Consider the following 19,341-nt stretch of genomic DNA (forward strand, 5'->3'; position numbering starts at 1 on the left):
AGGGATTATGCTGCTGTTCAGCAGTTCGTGCAGGGTCTTCCCGTCGTTGCCAAAGTGGACCGCTCGGGGGTACTTGTCCTTGGTGATGACGGGGAGCCGATTAGAGAGCCAGGGGTGATTAGTATTAAGGAGCTTCTAGCTGGGGGTACCGACGAGGGAGCGTTTGCTTATTTGGGTACCATCTTCATGTTGTTTTGTTTTTTGTTTTAGCTCTGTTGTTTTAGTAGCTTCTCTTCTTAATGGTTTTATGAGGGGCAGAATTCTCATGTTTTTTCTTCTTTTCTTTTCGCAGATTCAATGGATCGTGCCCGTCATGACCGGATGCTGAGGCAAGCCAGCAAGTTGAAAGGAGTTGTTAAGAAAAGTGTCAGTCCTCGGTTGACAGCTGTGCAAAGGTCCCCGGTTGCGGGTTCGGGTGCTTCCTCCTCCTCTGCCGGTGTTGCTGGTTCCCCCCCTGAGGAATTCCGATCAAGATAAATCTTTGAGGCCAGTTACGGTGCTTCCTTCTCCCCTCCGCCCACAGCCTGATTCGGATGCCTTGGTCCGTCGCAAGCGCCAGAGAACTGAAGCCGTGGATCTCACTCAGGAAGAGGCTGCTGATATCTTCACCCTTCCTTCGTGCTTTCTCCAGCCCATATTTTTCGAAGGTGGACCCTCCTTGACTATTCCGCGTGCTGAATCTCTACATATTGAGGGTTTGGAGCCTTCTATTCGTCAGAGGTTCCTTGTGCAGGATGCTTCGGCTATGGTCCGGCTTCTGGAGATGGCCACTCTCTACGCCCGTTCTGCACCTTTGTCAGCGGAGGCCGCGAGGTTGCTTCAGGAGCAAGTTTGGACGAAGGCCTCTGCCTTGGAGGAGAAGGACCAGCTGTTGAAGGAAAAGGGTGAAGAACTGGCTGTTGTGAAGGCTCGGCTGAGTGAATAGGAGGGCGCTCTAGGGGACCTGCAAGGTCAATAAACCTTGCTCTCTAGGACTCTACATGGAACAATGTTGTCTTCCTCGGTAAGAGAGGCCTTTCTTCTCCGTTCTCAGACTCCTGCTGAGGATGAGTCAGAAGAGGAGAAAGCTCTTTTAACCAGGGCAGACTTGATTCAATATATCAGAGTCTTGGGGGGTGACTGTGTGGCGGCCGCCGAGGATACCTATAACTCCACCGTGGCTCAACTTAAATTGAAGAATCCGAGGGTGGAATTGGTGATCGAAGGTACCGGGCCTTATCACCGGGTGGAGGGTGACCAGATTGTTTCTCCGGCCTTCGGGGAGGAGCCCGTGATCCAGGGAGCCGAGGATGTCCAAGTCGAGGAAGGTGTTTGAAGATTTTCTTTGTCTAAGTGTGGGGCCTGCGTGCCCGTATTTTGTAATGTTGTTTTTCTAGGGGGTATGCCCCCCGTTTTGATTTTGTATGCACATTAACCAGCTCAGCCTAGATGGCTGTAGTTGGGCACTTTTGCGGGTTTTTTGCCCGTTTTTTATTTATCGTACTTTATTTTTAATGCTTATGTTTTGTTTTCTTTGAAACTTGTGCGCATGCGTTTTCTTTTTTAGGAAACGTGTTTATTAGTTCCTAACTTATTTTCTCTTTAATGCTTTGTTCGCTTCCCGATATTGTTGTTCCCCTTCTTCCCATATAAAAGGAGGTCTTATGGACCTCTCTTTCTTCATTTCTCGTAGGGATGGGTGGAGCTAACAAGAAAAATGTATCCTCAACCTCGTGTTCCCGTGGAGTGAAAAATGTGAAGGAGAAGAAGCAGGCTTCGACCGGCTCAGCTTCTCGTTCTCGTGGCTCTCTCAGTTCAGATGCTCGTGCTCGGGCGACTGGTGTGAGAGTCGTGGTTGACGCTAATGGTTCTGAGACCGAGTGGGGTGAAGATTGGTATCAGTATATTCACTCGGAGGAATTTGCCAATCGGGAGGAGTGAAGCGTTTTCTTTTTAATTGATTGTTTTGTAATTTTTCATTAATGGATGAATAAAACACCGTTGTTGTTCCTTTGTGTACTTGTGTTGCATTTTATGAAGATTTGCTCGACTCATGATGTATTGATCGCCCAGTGTATGGAACTGAGGTCGATTGTCGGGGACGTGTGCCTGGCATATGGTGAGTCTCGGATTTCGTTGTATTGAGTTCCGGGGCTCATGGCGTGAATGGTCCCTTCGCGAGCGGGGCGTTATGCCATCATGGTACTTGTTTACGACGGAGATGCTCGGTATTCGGGCCCCCCAAAGGACAAGGAGTCTGTTCGATTAATAGAGCAGGCTTCTGTCGTTTTGTTTCATCTATAGGTGGTCGGCGTGTACCAGGCCGCACCTGTGGTCTTAACTGTAGTATTGTTTAAGCTTTTCAGCGTTCCAGGGTCGAGCGAGTTCTTCTCCTTGCAAGTTCTCTAAGTAGTATGCCCCGTTTTCTGTCCTTGCACGGACACGATAGGGGCCTTCCCATTTCGCGACCAGTTTGTCTTCCCGGGAGTCTTTGTGGTTTCTTTTTAGCACTAGGCTGTCTATTTTAAATTCTCGTTTAATGACCTTAGCGTCATGTCTTAAGGCGATTTTTTGCTTAAGTGAAACTTCGCGTAGAGCGGCCCCAGTGCGAATTTCTACGACCAGGTCGAGATCTTCCCTGATTGCCTCGATGTTGCCCTCTGTCTCAAGTGGCTCTTCGGTGCGTCTCGAGGGTACATGTATTTCGACGGGGATCACGACCTCTGTTCCGTACGTCAGTCGAAAGGGGGTCTCCCCGGTAGTGGAATGTGGGGTGGTGCGATAAGCCCATAGGACGCTGTGCATCTCTTCTACCCATCCCTTTTTTATTTTGTCTAGTCTTCTCTTGAGGCCCCTCAAAATTATTCTTTTTCCGGCCTCTGCTTGCCCGTTCGTTTGTGGGTGCTCAACCGACGCGAAATGTTGCTTCGTACCTAATTTCGTGACGAATTCTTGGAAGCGTCCGTCTGTGAACTGGATGCCGTTGTCGGTGATGATAGCTAATGGTACCCCGAACCGGGCAAGAATGTTTCTTTTGTAGAAGCGGAGTACGTTCAAGGACGTGATTTTGGCTAGTGGCTCGGCCTCGATCCATTTGGTAAAATAGTCAACCGCAACTATGAGATGCTTGTTTTGATTGCTTCCGGTCACGAACGGACCGAGGAGATCCATCCACCACCACGCAAATGGCCAGGGAGACGATAAGGATTTGAGTTCGTTGGGGGCGCGAGGTGCATGTCCCCGAAACGCTGGCATTTGTCGCATCTCTTAACATATTCTTTGGCGTCGTCTTGCATCGTCGGCCAATAGTAGCCTGCTCGGAGAGCCTTCCGAGCGAGTGATCATCCTCCTAGATGTTGGGAATTGATTCCTTCGTGTATCTCTCAGAGTATGTGGGGGACTGTGCTCTTGTCTATACATTTGAGGAGAGGTATGGAAAATCCTCACCGGTAGAGGCGATTTTCGACTAAGACGTACGAGCAAGCTCGTCTTCGGATGGTGGAGGCCTCTTTCGGATCGGCGGGAAAGAGGTCACTTGTTAAGTAATTGTATACGGGGGTCATCCAGCAGGACGCGTCTCCAATTGCGTTTACGAGTGAGAGGGAAGATGAGGTCTTGGTGCTGGGTTTTGGCAATATCTCATGGATTACGGATTTGTTACCTCCCTTCTTTCTTGTGCTCGCTAGTTTTGATAGGACGTCTGCCCGAGCGTTGTGTTCCCTTGGGATGTGTTTTACTTTGGCGCTCCTGAATCGGGCCAGTCTTTCTTTTACGAGGGCTAGGTATTCGGCGAGGGCTTCACTCTTGACCTAATATTCGCCCGAGATGTGTGATGCGACCAATTGAGAGTCGGTGAATACCTCGATGTCTTCGGCTTCTAAGTTGTTTGCGAGGCGCAGCCCGGCTAACAGGGCCTCATACTCTGCTTGGTTGTTGGATGTTCGAAATGATAGTGAAAGGGATACCTCTATGAGGGTTCCTTCTCCATTTTCAAGAATGATCCCTGCTCCGCTGCCGGTCGAGCTTGAAGCACCGTCCACGTATAAGGTCCATCTTCGGGCGTTGTTGTTTGTTGTTTCGGGGAAGGCTATTTCGGCTACGAAATCTGCCAAGACCTGTGCTTTAAGGGATTTTCTTCCCTCGTATTTGATGTCGAACTCCGCAAGTTCCAACGACCACCGGAGCATTCTCCCGGCCATGTCAGGGCGTGCAAGCAATTATTTTACGGGTTGCTCAGTTCGCACGACTATGGTATGTGCTAGAAAATAGTGTTTGAGTTTTCGGGCTGCGGTTATTAACGCGAGTCTGACCTTTTCAATCTGTTGATATCTGATCTCGGGGCCCTGGAGTGCTTTGCTTGTGAAGTAAATGGGTTTCTGGCCTTCCGAGGTTTCTCGTATCAAGGCAGCGCTAACGGCCTCGGTGGTTACGACGAGATAGAGGTATAAGATTTCTCCAACTTTCGGTCTAGATAAAACTGGTGGGCTGGATAATTCCTGCTTGAGATGGGAGAGGGCGCGTTCGCACTCTTCCGTCCATTCGAATGTGGTGTCTTTGCGGAGGAGTTTGAATAGTGGCAGGGCATGCTGCGCGGATTTGGCCACGAATCTGGATAGTGACGTGAGCATGCTGTTCAAAGTTTGGATTGACTTTTTCGAATTTGGAGTGGGAAAGTCTGAGAAGGCCCTGCACTTATCCGGGTTGGCTTCGATTCCTCTTTCTGTTAAGTAGAAGCCGAGGAATTTTCCTGCGCGGACGCCGAATGTGCATTTTTCCAGATTGAATCTCATTTTACACTTTCGGGCTTGCTTGAAATCCATTTTAAGGTGAGCGGCATGATCGGTTTCCCGTTGGGATTTGACGATCATATCGTCCATGTAGACTTCGAGCATATCACCTATCTCTGCTTGAAAGACTTTGTTCATCATGCGCTGGTACGTCGCACCAGCGTTCTTTAGACCGAAGGGCATTACATTGTAGTAATAGTTTCCTGATTCGGTCATGAAGGCCGTATATTTCTTATCAGTTTTAGCCATGGGTATTTGATTATACCCGGAATATGCGTCCATAAATGAAAGTAATTTAAAACCAGCGGAATTATCGACTAATTATCTATGTTAGGGAGAGGATAAGCATCTTTTGGGCAAGCCCTATTAAGATCGGTGTACTCAGTGCACATGCGCCATTTTCCATTTGATTTTTTAACAAGTACAACATTGGAGAGCCAAGTAGTGTACTTGGCCTCGGATATAAACTTGGCCTCTAGGAGGTCTTTTACAGCTAGTTCGGCCGCAGCCGTTTTTTCCGGTGATTGTTTTCTTCTCCTCTGAGCGACGGCCTTGCAGGTCGGGTCAATGGTCAGGTGATGGCAAGCCACTTCTGGGTCAAGTCCGGGCATTTCTGCAGCGCTCCAAGCGAATAGGTCAGCGTTCTCACGGAGGCAAGCTTTGAGTTGCCTTTTGGCCAGGTCTGGCAGGTCTGATCCGATCTTGACTCTCCTGGTCGGATCTTCTCCAAGGGCTACGAGCTCAAAGTCTCCGTCCCAAATTGGCTGGAGGATCCCTTCTGATGCGCCTGAGTTGATGCTCTGCTCGGGTTCTCCCATAAAATGACTGTCGAGGTCGACAATGTCGATGCGGGGCATAGATTTGTTGGTTTCTGAAGTAGCGCTGGTCGCTGTCTTCTCTTGGGCCGGTGTCTTTATCGCGCTCAGGCCCTTGGCGGAGGCTTCGAAACACCTCCTGGCTGCTTCGATGTCGCCGTTGAGTCTCGCTACTTGTCATTTGGTCGTATAGTATTTGAGCTTGAGGTGTACGGTTGAGGGAACCGCGATTAGTTCGGCCAGAGTGGGGCGTCCGAGGATGCATTGGTATATTGATGGGCAGTCGATGACTAGAAATTGGACTTTCACTGCCCTGGTGGTCTCTGCCGACCCGATCGAAACTATGAGTTCCACGAATCTCCACGGCTTGGTTACTGTGCCATTGAATCCTTGTAAGTCTGATCCTACGTATGGTGTAAGGTGACTGTCATTCAGTTGCAATGTTTTGAACAATTGGGAGTACATGATGTCCACTGAACTTCCCGGGTCGACCAATATGCGTCGCACGTCAAAATTAGCCATCCGGGATCGGATGAGGAGAGGGATGGTCGCGTTAGGTGCTCCTCCGGGAAACTCTTCTTTATAGAAAGATATTGAGGAGGGACTGCCTTTGGCGTGGTCGAAAGTCGAGGCTACGTTTGCGCTGGCCGAGATTAGCTCGTCGAACTTGCGTTTTACAGATCCGACGGTCAGTTTGCTGAAACCCCCGCCTGATATAACCTTTGCGGACGGAAACCTCTCCCATGTGTTATGGCAGGAATAGGTGGTTGCTGCGTTGGCCCAGTCAGGGAGGTAAAAATCTTCCGGCCTGGTAAGGCTCATGGCCACTTGCATGGCGGGCATATCTTCCGTCGGCTTTTCCTCGGTGACTGGTTTAGCTTCTCTAGCGGCCTCCTGCTTCTTCGCATACTGTTTCAGATGTCCCTCCCTGATTAATATCTCTATGGCATCCTTAAGATGGATGCAATCCTCGGTGTTGTGCCCGTGGCCTTTGTGGAATCTGCAGAATTTTGATTTATCAATGTTTGGCCGGACGGACATGCTCTTAGGGAATCGGACCTTGCCCGTCGGAAACTCGGCGTTTGCGCATTCATTCAAGATGCGCTCCCTTGAGGCGTTCAATGGGGTGTACTCTCGAAATTTCCCCACATGGGCTTTGTAGTCCTTGGGGTCTCGAGTTTTATCATCTTTCTTTTTGTCAGTTCCCCGGCGAGACTCATCTTGGCGCGCATTTTTACTGCTCTCTTCGTGCCTGAAATTGCGGACGGCGGTGTCGCTACCGCGAAAAATGGATCAGAGTCGCCACCAATATATTTATCCCATAAGGGAAAGGAATATCAGAAACCTAACTCGAAATAAGAACACGGTCTTTCGACCAGAGAACAGGGCACGGGAGTCGGTTACGCAAGGGGAAGGTGCTAGCACCCCTCACGCCCATCGTACTCGATGGTATCCACCTATGTTTGTTTCTATCTAAAGGGTGTATCTAATGTCTAAACCTAAATGCGAATGAATGCAAAAGAAATACGGGGAAAAGAAGGAATTATTTACAAGTGTGCTCGCTTAGGCCCCGCGACCCAATGCCTACGTATCCCTTTAAAGGAATCAGAGCGACCGTAGTTCGGCTCCATAGTTTCCATTTGTTTTGTGTTTTTTAGTTGAACAGCGGTTAAGGTCACAATCCACGATGCTCGACCTTTGGAGACTTATACGCCTACTTTTGGAAAGGACTTAACTTGTTCTTAAGCGCCTAACAAGGCAAAAGAAAAGCAAAAGTTTGGTTTGTGTCTTTTATTGTAATTCCACGATGACGAAGACCCTCTACAGGGCTTCGCATCACTTCCTTACTCTGTTTTAAGTCAAAGCCTTTATTAATCATTTTGAATGTTTTCTGGTTGAGTATTTTTTAAGGGAGATTTACTTTGCGACTTAGATCACACCGAGAAAAAGAGTTTTGTTTTTGACTATTTAGAGAATGCACATCGAGGTCTACACCACAATCGATTCTCTAAATAACGGATAAGAAATACATCGAAATCTACGTTCCAATCATTTCTTTTCCGTTTAGTAGAAAAGAACGTACATCGGGGCCTACACCCCAATCATTTCTTTTCTACTATGTGAGAAAGAACGTACATCGGGGCCTACACCCCAATCATTTCTTTTCTACTATGTGAGAAAGAACGTACATCGGGGCCTACACCCCAATCATTTCTTTCTCACTACACATCAGAAAAGTCACAGTGTGATCTTTGTCAGGCCTTTTTTATTAAGTATTTTAGAGTTGAAAAAGAAAAGAAATGAACAAAGGAGACTAACCTATTCTCTAATCTAAGTGTCATTGTTTGTACGAGGGAAATTCTAAGTCTTAAGATGAACAAGGTAATGATATATATTCTAAGAGGATCATACAAATGGTATTAACAAAATAGGCCCAAAATATGGCCAAAAGCTAAGTAACAAGATTACACAACAATTATACAAAAATAGCATGAAAATGATACAAAAGCATAAAGAGAAGCAATTCAAGTGTTAGTACAAAATTAGTCTAAAATATACTACTATTTTTATGAGATTTGGTTAATAAGGGAAATCTAATTCAAGCCTAACTATGTTAAAAATCTATTGACCCTAAAACTAACAATTTTATTGTTTTATATGTCATTTTTATTACCTAAAAATCAAACAAAAATTATGATTCTAACTATTGTTATTACCTAAAAATCTAATAAAAAAATTATAATTTTACATGTTTTATTGTTATCTAAAAAGTATAGTAAAAAACTAAGTAAAAGGACCCAAAAATCTATCAATTAAGTGAAACAGGGAGGTGTGAAATCAGAATGATGGTGCAATTCAGTAAACTGGCGCAGGGCCCAAACAGGGAGTGTGAACAGAATTTTCGTACATGGCCCAACCAGAATTTTTGTTATTCACATTAATTCCAACTAATCCCAATTAAAATCTGCTAATTGCAATTAATCTCCTTAATTAATAAAAAAAGTAGCAAAAGGGGATTAGGGTTACCAATTGAGACGTATCAGCTTCCCTCCCCATCGAAAAATCTCTTCTCCCTCTTCACAGACTCAGAACGGCGCGACGGCCTAGATGGAGAATTCGTCTTCTCCGGTGAACTTCCGCCGCCGTTAACTCCCATCTCAATCTCCCTTGTTTTTTCCTCTCAATTTTCTCGGATGCCTTTCGCTCTCTCGATCTCCAATCGGAGATGTCATTCGTTCTCCTTCGATCTCCAATCGGAGATGCCATTCGGTGTACCTCCAAGCTTGGTGACTGCGACAAAAAAAACCAGAGAGGCTCTTCAAGAAATCCGATAAGATTCGATCGGCTTATTCTTCTTCTCTCAAACTCCGATGACGCTCTCATCCTTCACTCCGATCGGGGCTTTTTCTTCCTCCGCCGTGAATCAGAGCACTGTATTTCAGGTAACACTTTGTGAATCTATTTCTCCTCATCTTGACATGTTCTCCTGCTCTGTGCGAATCGTGACATTGCGACCGTGTCATTATGATAAGCAGATGCCGAATTGAATCGGTGAAGAGTGTTGCTCTGGAGGTTCTATAGGACGATGTTACCGTTCCAGGATTGTAACCGAAGGAGTTTACGAAGTTTTTTTTTTTGAAGGTGATTGAATGGAAATGATGATGAAGATTCGAAGATGATGATAAACATGGACGATGATTGAAGGTTGAAGTTTATGGTGATTGAAGAATGATTATGGTAGTGAAGATATTGATTGAAGAGGAGTGTTGAAGATTGCAGAGAGTTAAAGTTACAGTGAAGAGAAAGATCGAGATTGAAGGTTCTGAATTTTTGTGAATGATGAAGATGGTGAAGAATTGGTGTCGTGAAGAAGAAGGTGAATTGTGGATGGTGAAAATGGTGGATGAAGTTCTGAATGTGAAGTGAAGAGATCTTGAAGAATGAATCTTGGTTCTGACTTTATAGCTATGAAGGTTAGTTTCCATCTCTGGTTTTTCTGTTGAATCTCTGTTAGTTTTCTGTTAGGAATCAGTTAGAGGTTTGGAAAGTTAGTTATGAGTTCTGTTTGACAGTTAGAAGGTTTGTTATGAATCTGTTAGGAGGTTAAGAGGGTTAGAAGGTAGTTAGTTAATTGGTAATGAATCTGTTATGAAGTTGGTTATAAGGTTGGGATTCTGACTGGTTTTTGTTAGTGGTTTAAAGGAATGGGACTGTTTAGAATTGGCAGCCTGTTGGTTTTTTGTATGTGCAGGGATTGTTTGCTGATTTTCTGATTATGCAGGATTTTTATGGTTTGATTTATGCAGGGGCTGTTTGCCGATTTTCTGATTATGCAGGGTCTTGTTTTTATTGTAGGTTTGGAAAATCAAAGGCCTGCCATGGTTATAGTTTTGCTTGTTTGAAATGTATAAGTAGCAGAATTGTTGCGAGGACGCGCCACTTGGGAATAATGTGATGAAGATGGCAAGCTTGAATGAGGAATCTTGGATTTTTAGAAGGAAATATGATTTCTATGCATTTATAATTTTGTAATGGATAATTTGTAATGAAGAATTGGATTCTTGGGTATTTGTTCTTTGTAATTTTCGACATTGTTACGATTTTTTGAATGGTCATGTGTTGGCCTTTGTGGAATGTAATAACATGGATTTGAGTTTTGAGTGAAATGCATAATGGTTCTTTTTTTGTAATGGAATTTGTATGAAATTTTGATATGGACATGGAAATGATGAATGAATGTATGTACTTGGTTTTGAATGGTTTATTCTATGGCTGTTTATGAATTATGCAGGTGGGGTTTTATGAAACTGGAAAAAATGATAACGTGGAGCCTGTTGAAAATGGTGAGGGTTGTTCACCTTTTGGCCGTGTGGAGAGAGTATGTCAAAGATGGCCTTTTTTTTGTAATTTTGCAAATGAACTTTGAATGGTGTGATAGATAGGGAAATGAATGACGAATTTGTGTATATAGAAATTAGGCCTTTGTAACGAATTCATGTAAGGAAACTTTGAATGAATTATCTTGACTTGATGAATGAAATTAATGAAAAAACCTAAAATGACTTTGTATTCCCATTTCAAATTTCGCATAACAAACTTGAATTCAACCTCCAACACAATTCCCTTCGTGTCGCAATCAACAAATCAATGAGGGAAATGATAAATCTTTGGTCACAAGCAATCCACGACCTTATTTCTTGCATCATGTATTTAGTATCTTAGCTTGAATTAAACTCTCAATGAACAAAAAGGCCTTGAACAAAATTTGAATAATAAGGTCAATTGAATCATCGAATTCATCCTCAAATCATTGTGACCTTAATTCAATTTCAATCCCTCAATTCAAACCAAACCACCAATCAATTACGTATAGCGGCGCCTTGAACACAATGAACCCACAAGTCTACCTCTCACATGATGACATGTATTGTACTTCAATCTGACATAACAACAATTCTTTGAGGAATTCTTGAGGAAGATGAGAATTGGAGCACATGAGAACACCTCAACCTTTGATGAATCTTCATAGAGAAAAACCTCGTAGCTTTAGGAGAAAGAAGTTCATCATGAATGACCATACAAAACCCTAGCTTCCAAGATCCTTGATCCAATGCAAATTTATTTGATTAATGATGCATGATGCTATGTTAATGCCCTAATGGAAAGATGATGCATATGAAATGAAAAGCACAAGCCATTTGGCAATTAAATAAGTGGGCAAATTTTGGGGTGCAACAGCTGCCCCTATTTAATCATCTTAAACCTGAAGGTGATATTGACGTTAGTCTTTCGAACATTCGAGGTAGAAGAAGATTAAATATTAAAGAACCCAAAAATTTGCGCTCTAGAGTAACAACTCTGAGGTGATATTTATGATTTTTTTAAAGAGGACACCATTTACTACTGATTCCAAACAAGGGATACTATTAAATGCTTGATATAAACAAGAAATTCCAGTCAACTACTGTACCTTTGCCGATAACAACCGGACTTTGAAGGAAAGGACCAATAACAATCAGACCTAACCAAAGGATGCCTGTAACAACAGGACTTTAAGGAAAAGGCTAGTAACCACTAGACTCAACCAAGGGGTGCCTATAACCATAGGACTTTTCGCTGGTAACAACCAGACTTTGAAGGAAAGGACCAATAACAATCAGACCCAACCGGAGAATGCCTGTAACAACAGGACTTTAAGGATAAGGCTAGTGACCACTAGACTCAACCAAAGGATGCCTATAACCATAGGACTTTTTACTAGTAACAACCAGACTTTAAAGGAGAGGACCAATAACAATCAGACCTAACCAAAGGATGCCTGTAACAACAGGACTTTAAGGATAAGGCTAGTGACCACTAGACTCAACCAAAGGATGCCTATAACCATAGGACTTTTTGCTGGTAACAACCAGACTTTAAAGGAGAGGACCAATAACAATCAGACCTAACCAAAAGATGCCTGTAACAACAGGACTTTAAAGGAACAGACTAGTAACTAGAACTGACCAGAGGATGCCTGTAACAACAGGACTTTTGCTGGTAACAACCAGACTTTGAAAGATGCCCATAACCACGGGACTTTAAAGGAACGAGATGCCAATAATCATTGGACTTGACTGAAGGGGACTAGTAACGACTAGACTCTCATTGGGGATGTTGATGAACAAAGAAGAAACCAGCCGAAGGGGAATCTTAACCAACTTGCTAACCTCAATTAGACTTCACAAAGAGACACAGCCGAAGGGTGACTCGATAAAGGATGAAACCAGCCGAAGGGGAATCCGATCCTAATTTGCTAACCTCAGTTAGACTTCAAAAAGAGACACAGCCGAAGGGTGACTCGATAAAGGATGAAACCAGCCGAAGGGGAATCCGATCCTGATTTGCTAACCTCAGTTAGACTTCGAAAAGAGACACAGCCGAAGGGTGACTCGATAAAGGATGAAACCAGCCGAAGGGGAATCCAATCCTAATTTGCTAACCTCAGTTAGACTTCAAAAAGAGACACAGCCGAAGGGTGACTCGATAAAGGATGAAACCAGCCGAAGGGGAATCCGATCCTAATTTGCTAACCTCGGTTAGACTTGAACAAGAGACACAGCCGAAGGGTGACTCGATAAAGGATGAAACCAGCCGAAGGGGAATCCGATCCTAATTTGCTAACCTTAGTTAGACTTCAAAAAGAGACACAACCGAAGGGTGACTCTAGATATGAAAATGCATACCAATAATCTTTGGACTTTATTGAGAAGGACTTGTAATGACTAGATTCTATGGGGATATTAATAACACTGAATTTGAAGGCGATGCCAATAAACATTGGGCTTTGAAGGCTATTGATGCTTGCGAAGCATAAGAATTACATGGATCCCTCAGGCCAAAAGCGGGGTGTAATTCTACAAGAGTGACAATCATTCGAAATGCCACACACAAAGTATGAGTTATCTAAATGATTGAGCTCAGCAAACGGGAAATCACCAAAGAAATAATGATCTTTGTGAAGAAAGATTTTGTATCCAATCCACACTGGAGAGAGAAAGTGGGACTTCTTCTGGGAACATATTACTTTGTGCCTTCGGAGCACATAACAACTTGGCTTATGCATGTTTGAATTTTTCCATGGCGTAATGCTCCATATTCATGGAAATGCTCCGCATTTTTGTAGATGTAATGTGAATGCAATGATTACTATATGCAGAGATAACGAGGGCCCTTTAGAGAATATTCCAGTGACTTGTCAATCGAACTTCGTCTCTGACCTCGGGAGAGGTAAACACCAGGGAGAATCCCCTTAGTGTTAAGAACTCTGTGGGGTGCCAATAGATATTGGACTTTTAACTTGCAGGATATACTTCTGATTGTTGACTTGAAGACTAATTTCTGACTTCTCACCATGTGCCATAGCTCGGAGAATTTGTAGCTTGAGGAGATTCCCTCAATTTACCATGTTGGGAATAAGAAATTCGGATAAGGAACTCTTTATGGGATGAGTGGAACAACTCCGAGGAGAAATAGACTCCTATACTTGGGGAGAGAATGAATTCTCAAGGAGAAATAAACTCATGTGCTCGGGGGGAGACTTTTCTAGGAGAAATAAACTCTTATGCTTAAAGAATGGAACCAAATCCCAGGAGAAATAAACTCCTATGATTGGGGAGAGAGTAACTTGCTGGGGAAAGCATTATGATACTTCTCCATTATGTGAGGGTCGAATGCACTTTTCAAGCGAATGACGATTCCTTCAATACAAACCAAAAAGATTATGCCCCAGGCTGCCTGGCTTGTGAAGATATTTTCCTCGAAAGGATCCTTATGCCCCAATTACTTGAGATCACTTGCCCCATTACATTCATACATTTGAAATATTCCTTGATCAACGGGTCGTTGAAGAGATTTGTCGAGCCTCGGCATAATTGCCCCATACAAAGTGAGTTTGAGAGATTCCTCGACGTCACTACTTCAGATTGATTGAAATCAAGAGAGATTCCTCGACTTGATTAACCCTGATTGGTCGAATTTGAGATGTCAAACCTTGATTTTCTTGCCCCAGATAGGCTGAACTCACGAGAGAGATTCCTCATCGTGACTGCCCCTGATTATGCACATCTTATCAGAGTCCTTGAGTTTACTTCCCTTAAGTCGACCAAACTATGGAAACAACTTTATCACGCTTAATGGAGTCTTCAAACTCTTCCTCTCAGGGTACTTAATCAACATGCATCTACTCAACAGAGTATTCAGACTTCTCCCCTCAGGGTAATCAATCAAAGAAGATATCAACTAATTTGCTCAATGGAGAATTCAACCCATTCCCCTCAAGGTAACCAATCAAACTGATCAGACTCAACGGATTGTTCAGGCATTTGTCCTTTAATAACCAAACAACGAGGGCATCAAACTTCATACGCTCAATGGAACCTTCAAACAACTTGCTTTGATAATGATTTCATTTTCCTCTACAGAGTTCTCAAGTCTCTTTTATTTTAACATGATCAAGCTCTTCATGGATTCTCATCATGGAAACTTCCTTGATGTTTAAGCAAATGTTTTTTTTTTGCAAAAGAATGTTAATTATGATAATGTCAATCCTAATTCAAAGCCTATGCTAGTCTTGAAGCTTACACAAACTTTTTATAAAATGAGGTGGCCACCTCTTATGAATGAAAGATAAAGCAAGCATACGATACCAACATAGATGTGTGTTACGCTTCATTGGGAGTCAGCTAAACACTATCTCTTTGGAGTGTGTCTTTGAAATGAACCCTACTTCAATTAGGACTTTTAAGGGTTGTAACTTGGCCGGGTTCACGGTTTTCAAAAACAAAGGATTTTTAGGCTCAAAATTATTTGGTGCCCACCCCCTTCATGATGTTCTCCACTTCTAAGTTCACTTAACTCAATATAAGTGCTCATCCCTCACAAGGAATTTTAAGATGGTTGAGGAATCAATGAGGTTTTTTCGGACATGGCAGTCGCTCACCTTTTATTCTTTTGATTTATTGTCACACGACTTTGTTCTTGCTTTATTTTCACCATCATTTTTTCTTTCTATTGCCATATTCTTTTCTTTATCCTTTTTCTTTTCTTTTTTTTTTTTGCAATATTTTTTTCTTTCTTGAACAAGTCGTGTGACCTCGCATTGTCTTTGATTCGTTGGAAGTGATTGCGACTGCCTCATTCCATGATTAATGAAGAATTACCATTGTGGCATCATCATCTTTTGTCCTCTTGGTAGGTGAAGGATAACCATCACGGTTTTAAATTTCCTCAACCTTTTGAAGGATAACCATTGTTGTATCCTTAGATGCGTATCATTTGTGAGTTTTGAACACTTGATCGAGTTAAATGAACACTACCCTGCCCCAGGGTTAAATTTAAGGGTTTTTTTTTCAGAAAAGAAACTCCTACTTCAAGGCTCAAAGGGGTTAACAAGGGTCTATCTCCCTTATATCTCCAGTGTTTAGGGAATTGAAACAATGCCTGTACATCATCAGCAGGGTTTTATTCAAAAACACACAATTAGGGATTTTGCATTTTTATTTTCATCATTCTCCCTCTGCTTTTTACCTAAGCAAGAGATTAGTAAAAGTTGGTATCGTAATGCCAAAACATTTTATGAGTGAAAACGAATGGATTACTTCAAGACAACCATAAACAATGCATTATGATTTTCATTCAGAAATTAACAAATTTTACATGCTAGAAATGCTTAAATAAACAATGAAATATTACAAATGAGAATGCAATAAAGAACTAAATGAATGCCATTGTTGAGGAGACTTGACTCCGTCTGGACTTATTGCTCTTGAATGCTTTTTTCAGTTTTGATACCCCATTGAGACTTCAACTTGTGCATAGGACCTCTTGGAGTGGATTGTGGTTATTCCGAAATCAACGAGGACTTGAATTCTGCCTTTGAATGTCCTACCACCTTCAGTTGAATGGCTAGGTGCCCCAGCATGGTAGCCACTTAACATTATCATATGTTTCTTCCACACACTTTAGACTACTTCCCAGAAGAATATTCCAACAAAGGCGTACAAGAACGGTGCATTTTTGCCTTACTTTAGGGATTCGAGCAATGCAAATGATGCAATACTCAAGATAGACAATGTCTTGCTTATCCCTCGGTCGGGAGCCCCAAATATAAATGCTAGAACTGTGATCACCATCAATGACTGAAAGAACATTGCATTATCATCGAACTCAAGAGAACTATCTGTGGTGAGGAAGACCCAAAACACCAACTGAAATACTAACAATCGGGGATATAACTGAGCACAAGGTATTGAAATTACATCGTTTCATTTCTCATATTCTTTCTTTCTCTATTGAGGAGCAAAGGCCACTGAGAAGAAAATTCCGGGAAGAGATGACTTATGATATGAAGCAACAGCTTGAGAATGAGAAATGCCTCTACAGAACACTCTTAATTATCACATGGAAAAAGATTCTGACAAAGTTGCACAAAACTTTGTAGTGCTTTAGGGATTCGAGCAATGCAAATAGCGCAATGCTCAAGATAGACAAGGTCTTGCTTATCCCTCGGTCGGGAGCCCCAAGCAACTTCCACATATGGGCAAGAGAAGATTACCACTCTAGCTTCAATATTCAAACCATTCGGAGTGAGAGTAAATGATCCTTGCAGTTCTTGATATCAGGCACTAGGCACAAACACACAATGTCTAACTCGAAGGAGTTGCGACCTTTTATGGCTTTCAACTTTTTCTCCAAGAGGTGGAACCTTTTGTTATTTCAATGATCGAAAACTTAGGAGACTTCAATTTCCAATTTTTTCTCATGATGTAAATTCTCCTTGACATGAATAGGAATCTCAACATTATTTCAGACATTCTGAATCATACGATCTTCCCCTTGGTAAGATTAACATTCGCATTTGGCCTCTAAGGAAGTTGTCTCATTTCTTCGTGTCTAAAAATAGCCTCCATACACTGATTCAGGTTAATCCCCATTTTTGTCCTCATCTCATTCAAATCTTCACGGAATTGTTCCATTATTAACTTTCAAGCACATAGCGGTGAGAAGTCTATTTGTTGCTGAAGTCAGAATCTGAGTAAAAAGGGCTCCATAAGCTTCTGATAGAACCATGAAATGCATGATAGTATGAATGCATGTTTCATTTATGAGAGATCCTAAAGTCTTTTCATACACTTTCATTTTTCTTTTTTTTTTGGAATCAAAGCTTCTCTTTTTATGTATAGAATATCTTTTCTTTCTTTTTTTTATTTTTCTATTTCCTTTTTCTTTTTCTCTTTTTTGGAAATAGACTTTAGGATCCCCCACAAATGAAGTGGATACAACAATGATGTTATGCAATGCAAAAGCATGGGATCAAGGGTCCACATAATCTGAATAACCATCGTACGATCTTCTGAATAACTGATATAGGTCAGATGTCACGAGATCAAAGGTCTGACGCCTTTTTGAATACCAAGAGAACCAATAGTCACCAACAGAACCTGAGTCACCAACGGTACCTGTCATGTATATCCCTCCCCACTCACAGGTGAATCTAGGTCAGGGTAGGTCAAAGTGGCAACCAGCGTTATCAGTCCTCCTGAGGTACCACCATCGTTGCATCTACATGCCAACAATGATACCCCATTTGGACCTCGACTGGGCGTGGGTCTCATGATCGCACTAGACAAGACCTGACATCTCATCGGCGTCATGACTATCCACTCTATCCTAGGTATCCTATGTGTCAACTCTGGCCTGGGTATTGGGCCTTTTACCTCATAGAACATCCCACCCAACCTGCAAACAGAGAAAATATGTGGCCCCCACGGGGACCCATAATATAGTCCAGAATGCGAGAAAGTAAATATGACATGCAAGCAGAAAATAAACATGATATGCAAACATATATATAAAGGATGTAAACATATACACAGAGAAATAAAAACACCCAAAGAAAAGAAACAAACAAAGGCTAGGATCGACTCGCTAAGAATGGACCAGCACAGGTCTATCACGTCCCCAGCAGAGTCGCCAGCTGTCGCTACCGCGAAAAATGGATCAGAGTCGCCACCAATATATTTATCCCATAAGGGAAAGGAATATCAGAAACCTAACTCGAAATAAGAACACGGTCTTTCGACCAGAGAACAGGGCACGGGAGTCGGTTACGCAAGGGGAAGGTGCTAGCACCCCTCACGCCCATCGTACTCGATGGTATCCACCTATGTTTGTTTCTATCTAAAGGGTGTATCTAATGTCTAAACCTAAATGCGAATGAATGCAAAAGAAATACGGGGAAAAGAAGGAATTATTTACAAGTGTGCTCGCTTAGGCCCCGCGACCCAATGCCTACGTATCCCTTTAAAGGAATCAGAGCGACCGTAGTTCGGCTCCATAGTTTCCATTTGTTTTGTGTTTTTTAGTTGAACAGCGGTTAAGGTCACAATCCACGATGCTCGACCTTTGGAGACTTATACGCCTACTTTTGGAAAGGACTTAACTTGTTCTTAAGCGCCTAACAAGGCAAAAGAAAAGCAAAAGTTTGGTTTGTGTCTTTTATTGTAATTCCACGATGACGAAGACCCTCTACAGGGCTTCGCATCACTTCCTTACTCTGTTTTAAGTCAAAGCCTTTATTAATCATTTTGAATGTTTTCTAGTTGAGTATTTTTTAAGGGAGATTTACTTTGCGACTTAGATCACACCGAGAAAAAGAGTTTTGTTTTTGACTATTTAGAGAATGCACATCGAGGTCTACACCACAATCGATTCTCTAAATAACGGATAAGAAATACATCGAAATCTACGTTCCAATCATTTCTTTTCCGTTTAGTAGAAAAGAACGTACATCGGGGCCTACACCCCAATCATTTCTTTTCTACTATGTGAGAAAGAACGTACATCGGGGCCTACACCCCAATCATTTCTTTTCTACTATGTGAGAAAGAACGTACATCGGGGCCTACACCCCAATCATTTCTTTCTCACTACACATCAGAAAAGTCACAGTGTGATCTTTGTCAGGCCTTTTTTATTAAGTATTTTAGAGTTGAAAAAGAAAAGAAATGAACAAAGGAGACTAACCTATTCTCTAATCTAAGTGTCATTGTTTGTACGAGGGAAATTCTAAGTCTTAAGATGAACAAGGTAATGATATATATTCTAAGAGGATCATACAAATGGTATTAACAAAATAGGCCCAAAATATGGCCAAAAGCTAAGTAACAAGATTACACAACAATTATACAAAAATAGCATGAAAATGATACAAAAGCATA

General features: G+C 42.5%; 1 protein-coding gene across 1 annotated transcript; it reads right to left on the reverse strand.

Moving 5' to 3' along the window:
• Positions 1-5,758: 5,758 nt before the first annotated feature.
• LOC131639581 (uncharacterized) lies at positions 5,759-6,622 on the reverse strand. Its single transcript, XM_058910063.1, has one exon. It carries the CDS (start codon positions 6,620-6,622, stop codon positions 5,759-5,761), a length of 864 nt encoding a protein of 287 aa, XP_058766046.1.
• Positions 6,623-19,341: the final 12,719 nt, after the last annotated feature.

The sequence above is a fragment of the Vicia villosa genome, unplaced genomic scaffold (assembly GCF_029867415.1).
Source record: "Vicia villosa cultivar HV-30 ecotype Madison, WI unplaced genomic scaffold, Vvil1.0 ctg.002690F_1_1, whole genome shotgun sequence".
In the NCBI taxonomy this organism is placed as follows: domain Eukaryota; kingdom Viridiplantae; phylum Streptophyta; class Magnoliopsida; order Fabales; family Fabaceae; genus Vicia; species Vicia villosa.

What these genes read in the sequence shown, in the direction of transcription:
- LOC131639581 (XM_058910063.1), bottom strand. Translation starts at nt 6,622, where the DNA reads ATGTCCGTCCGGCCAAACATTGATAAATCAAAATTCTGCAGATTCCAC.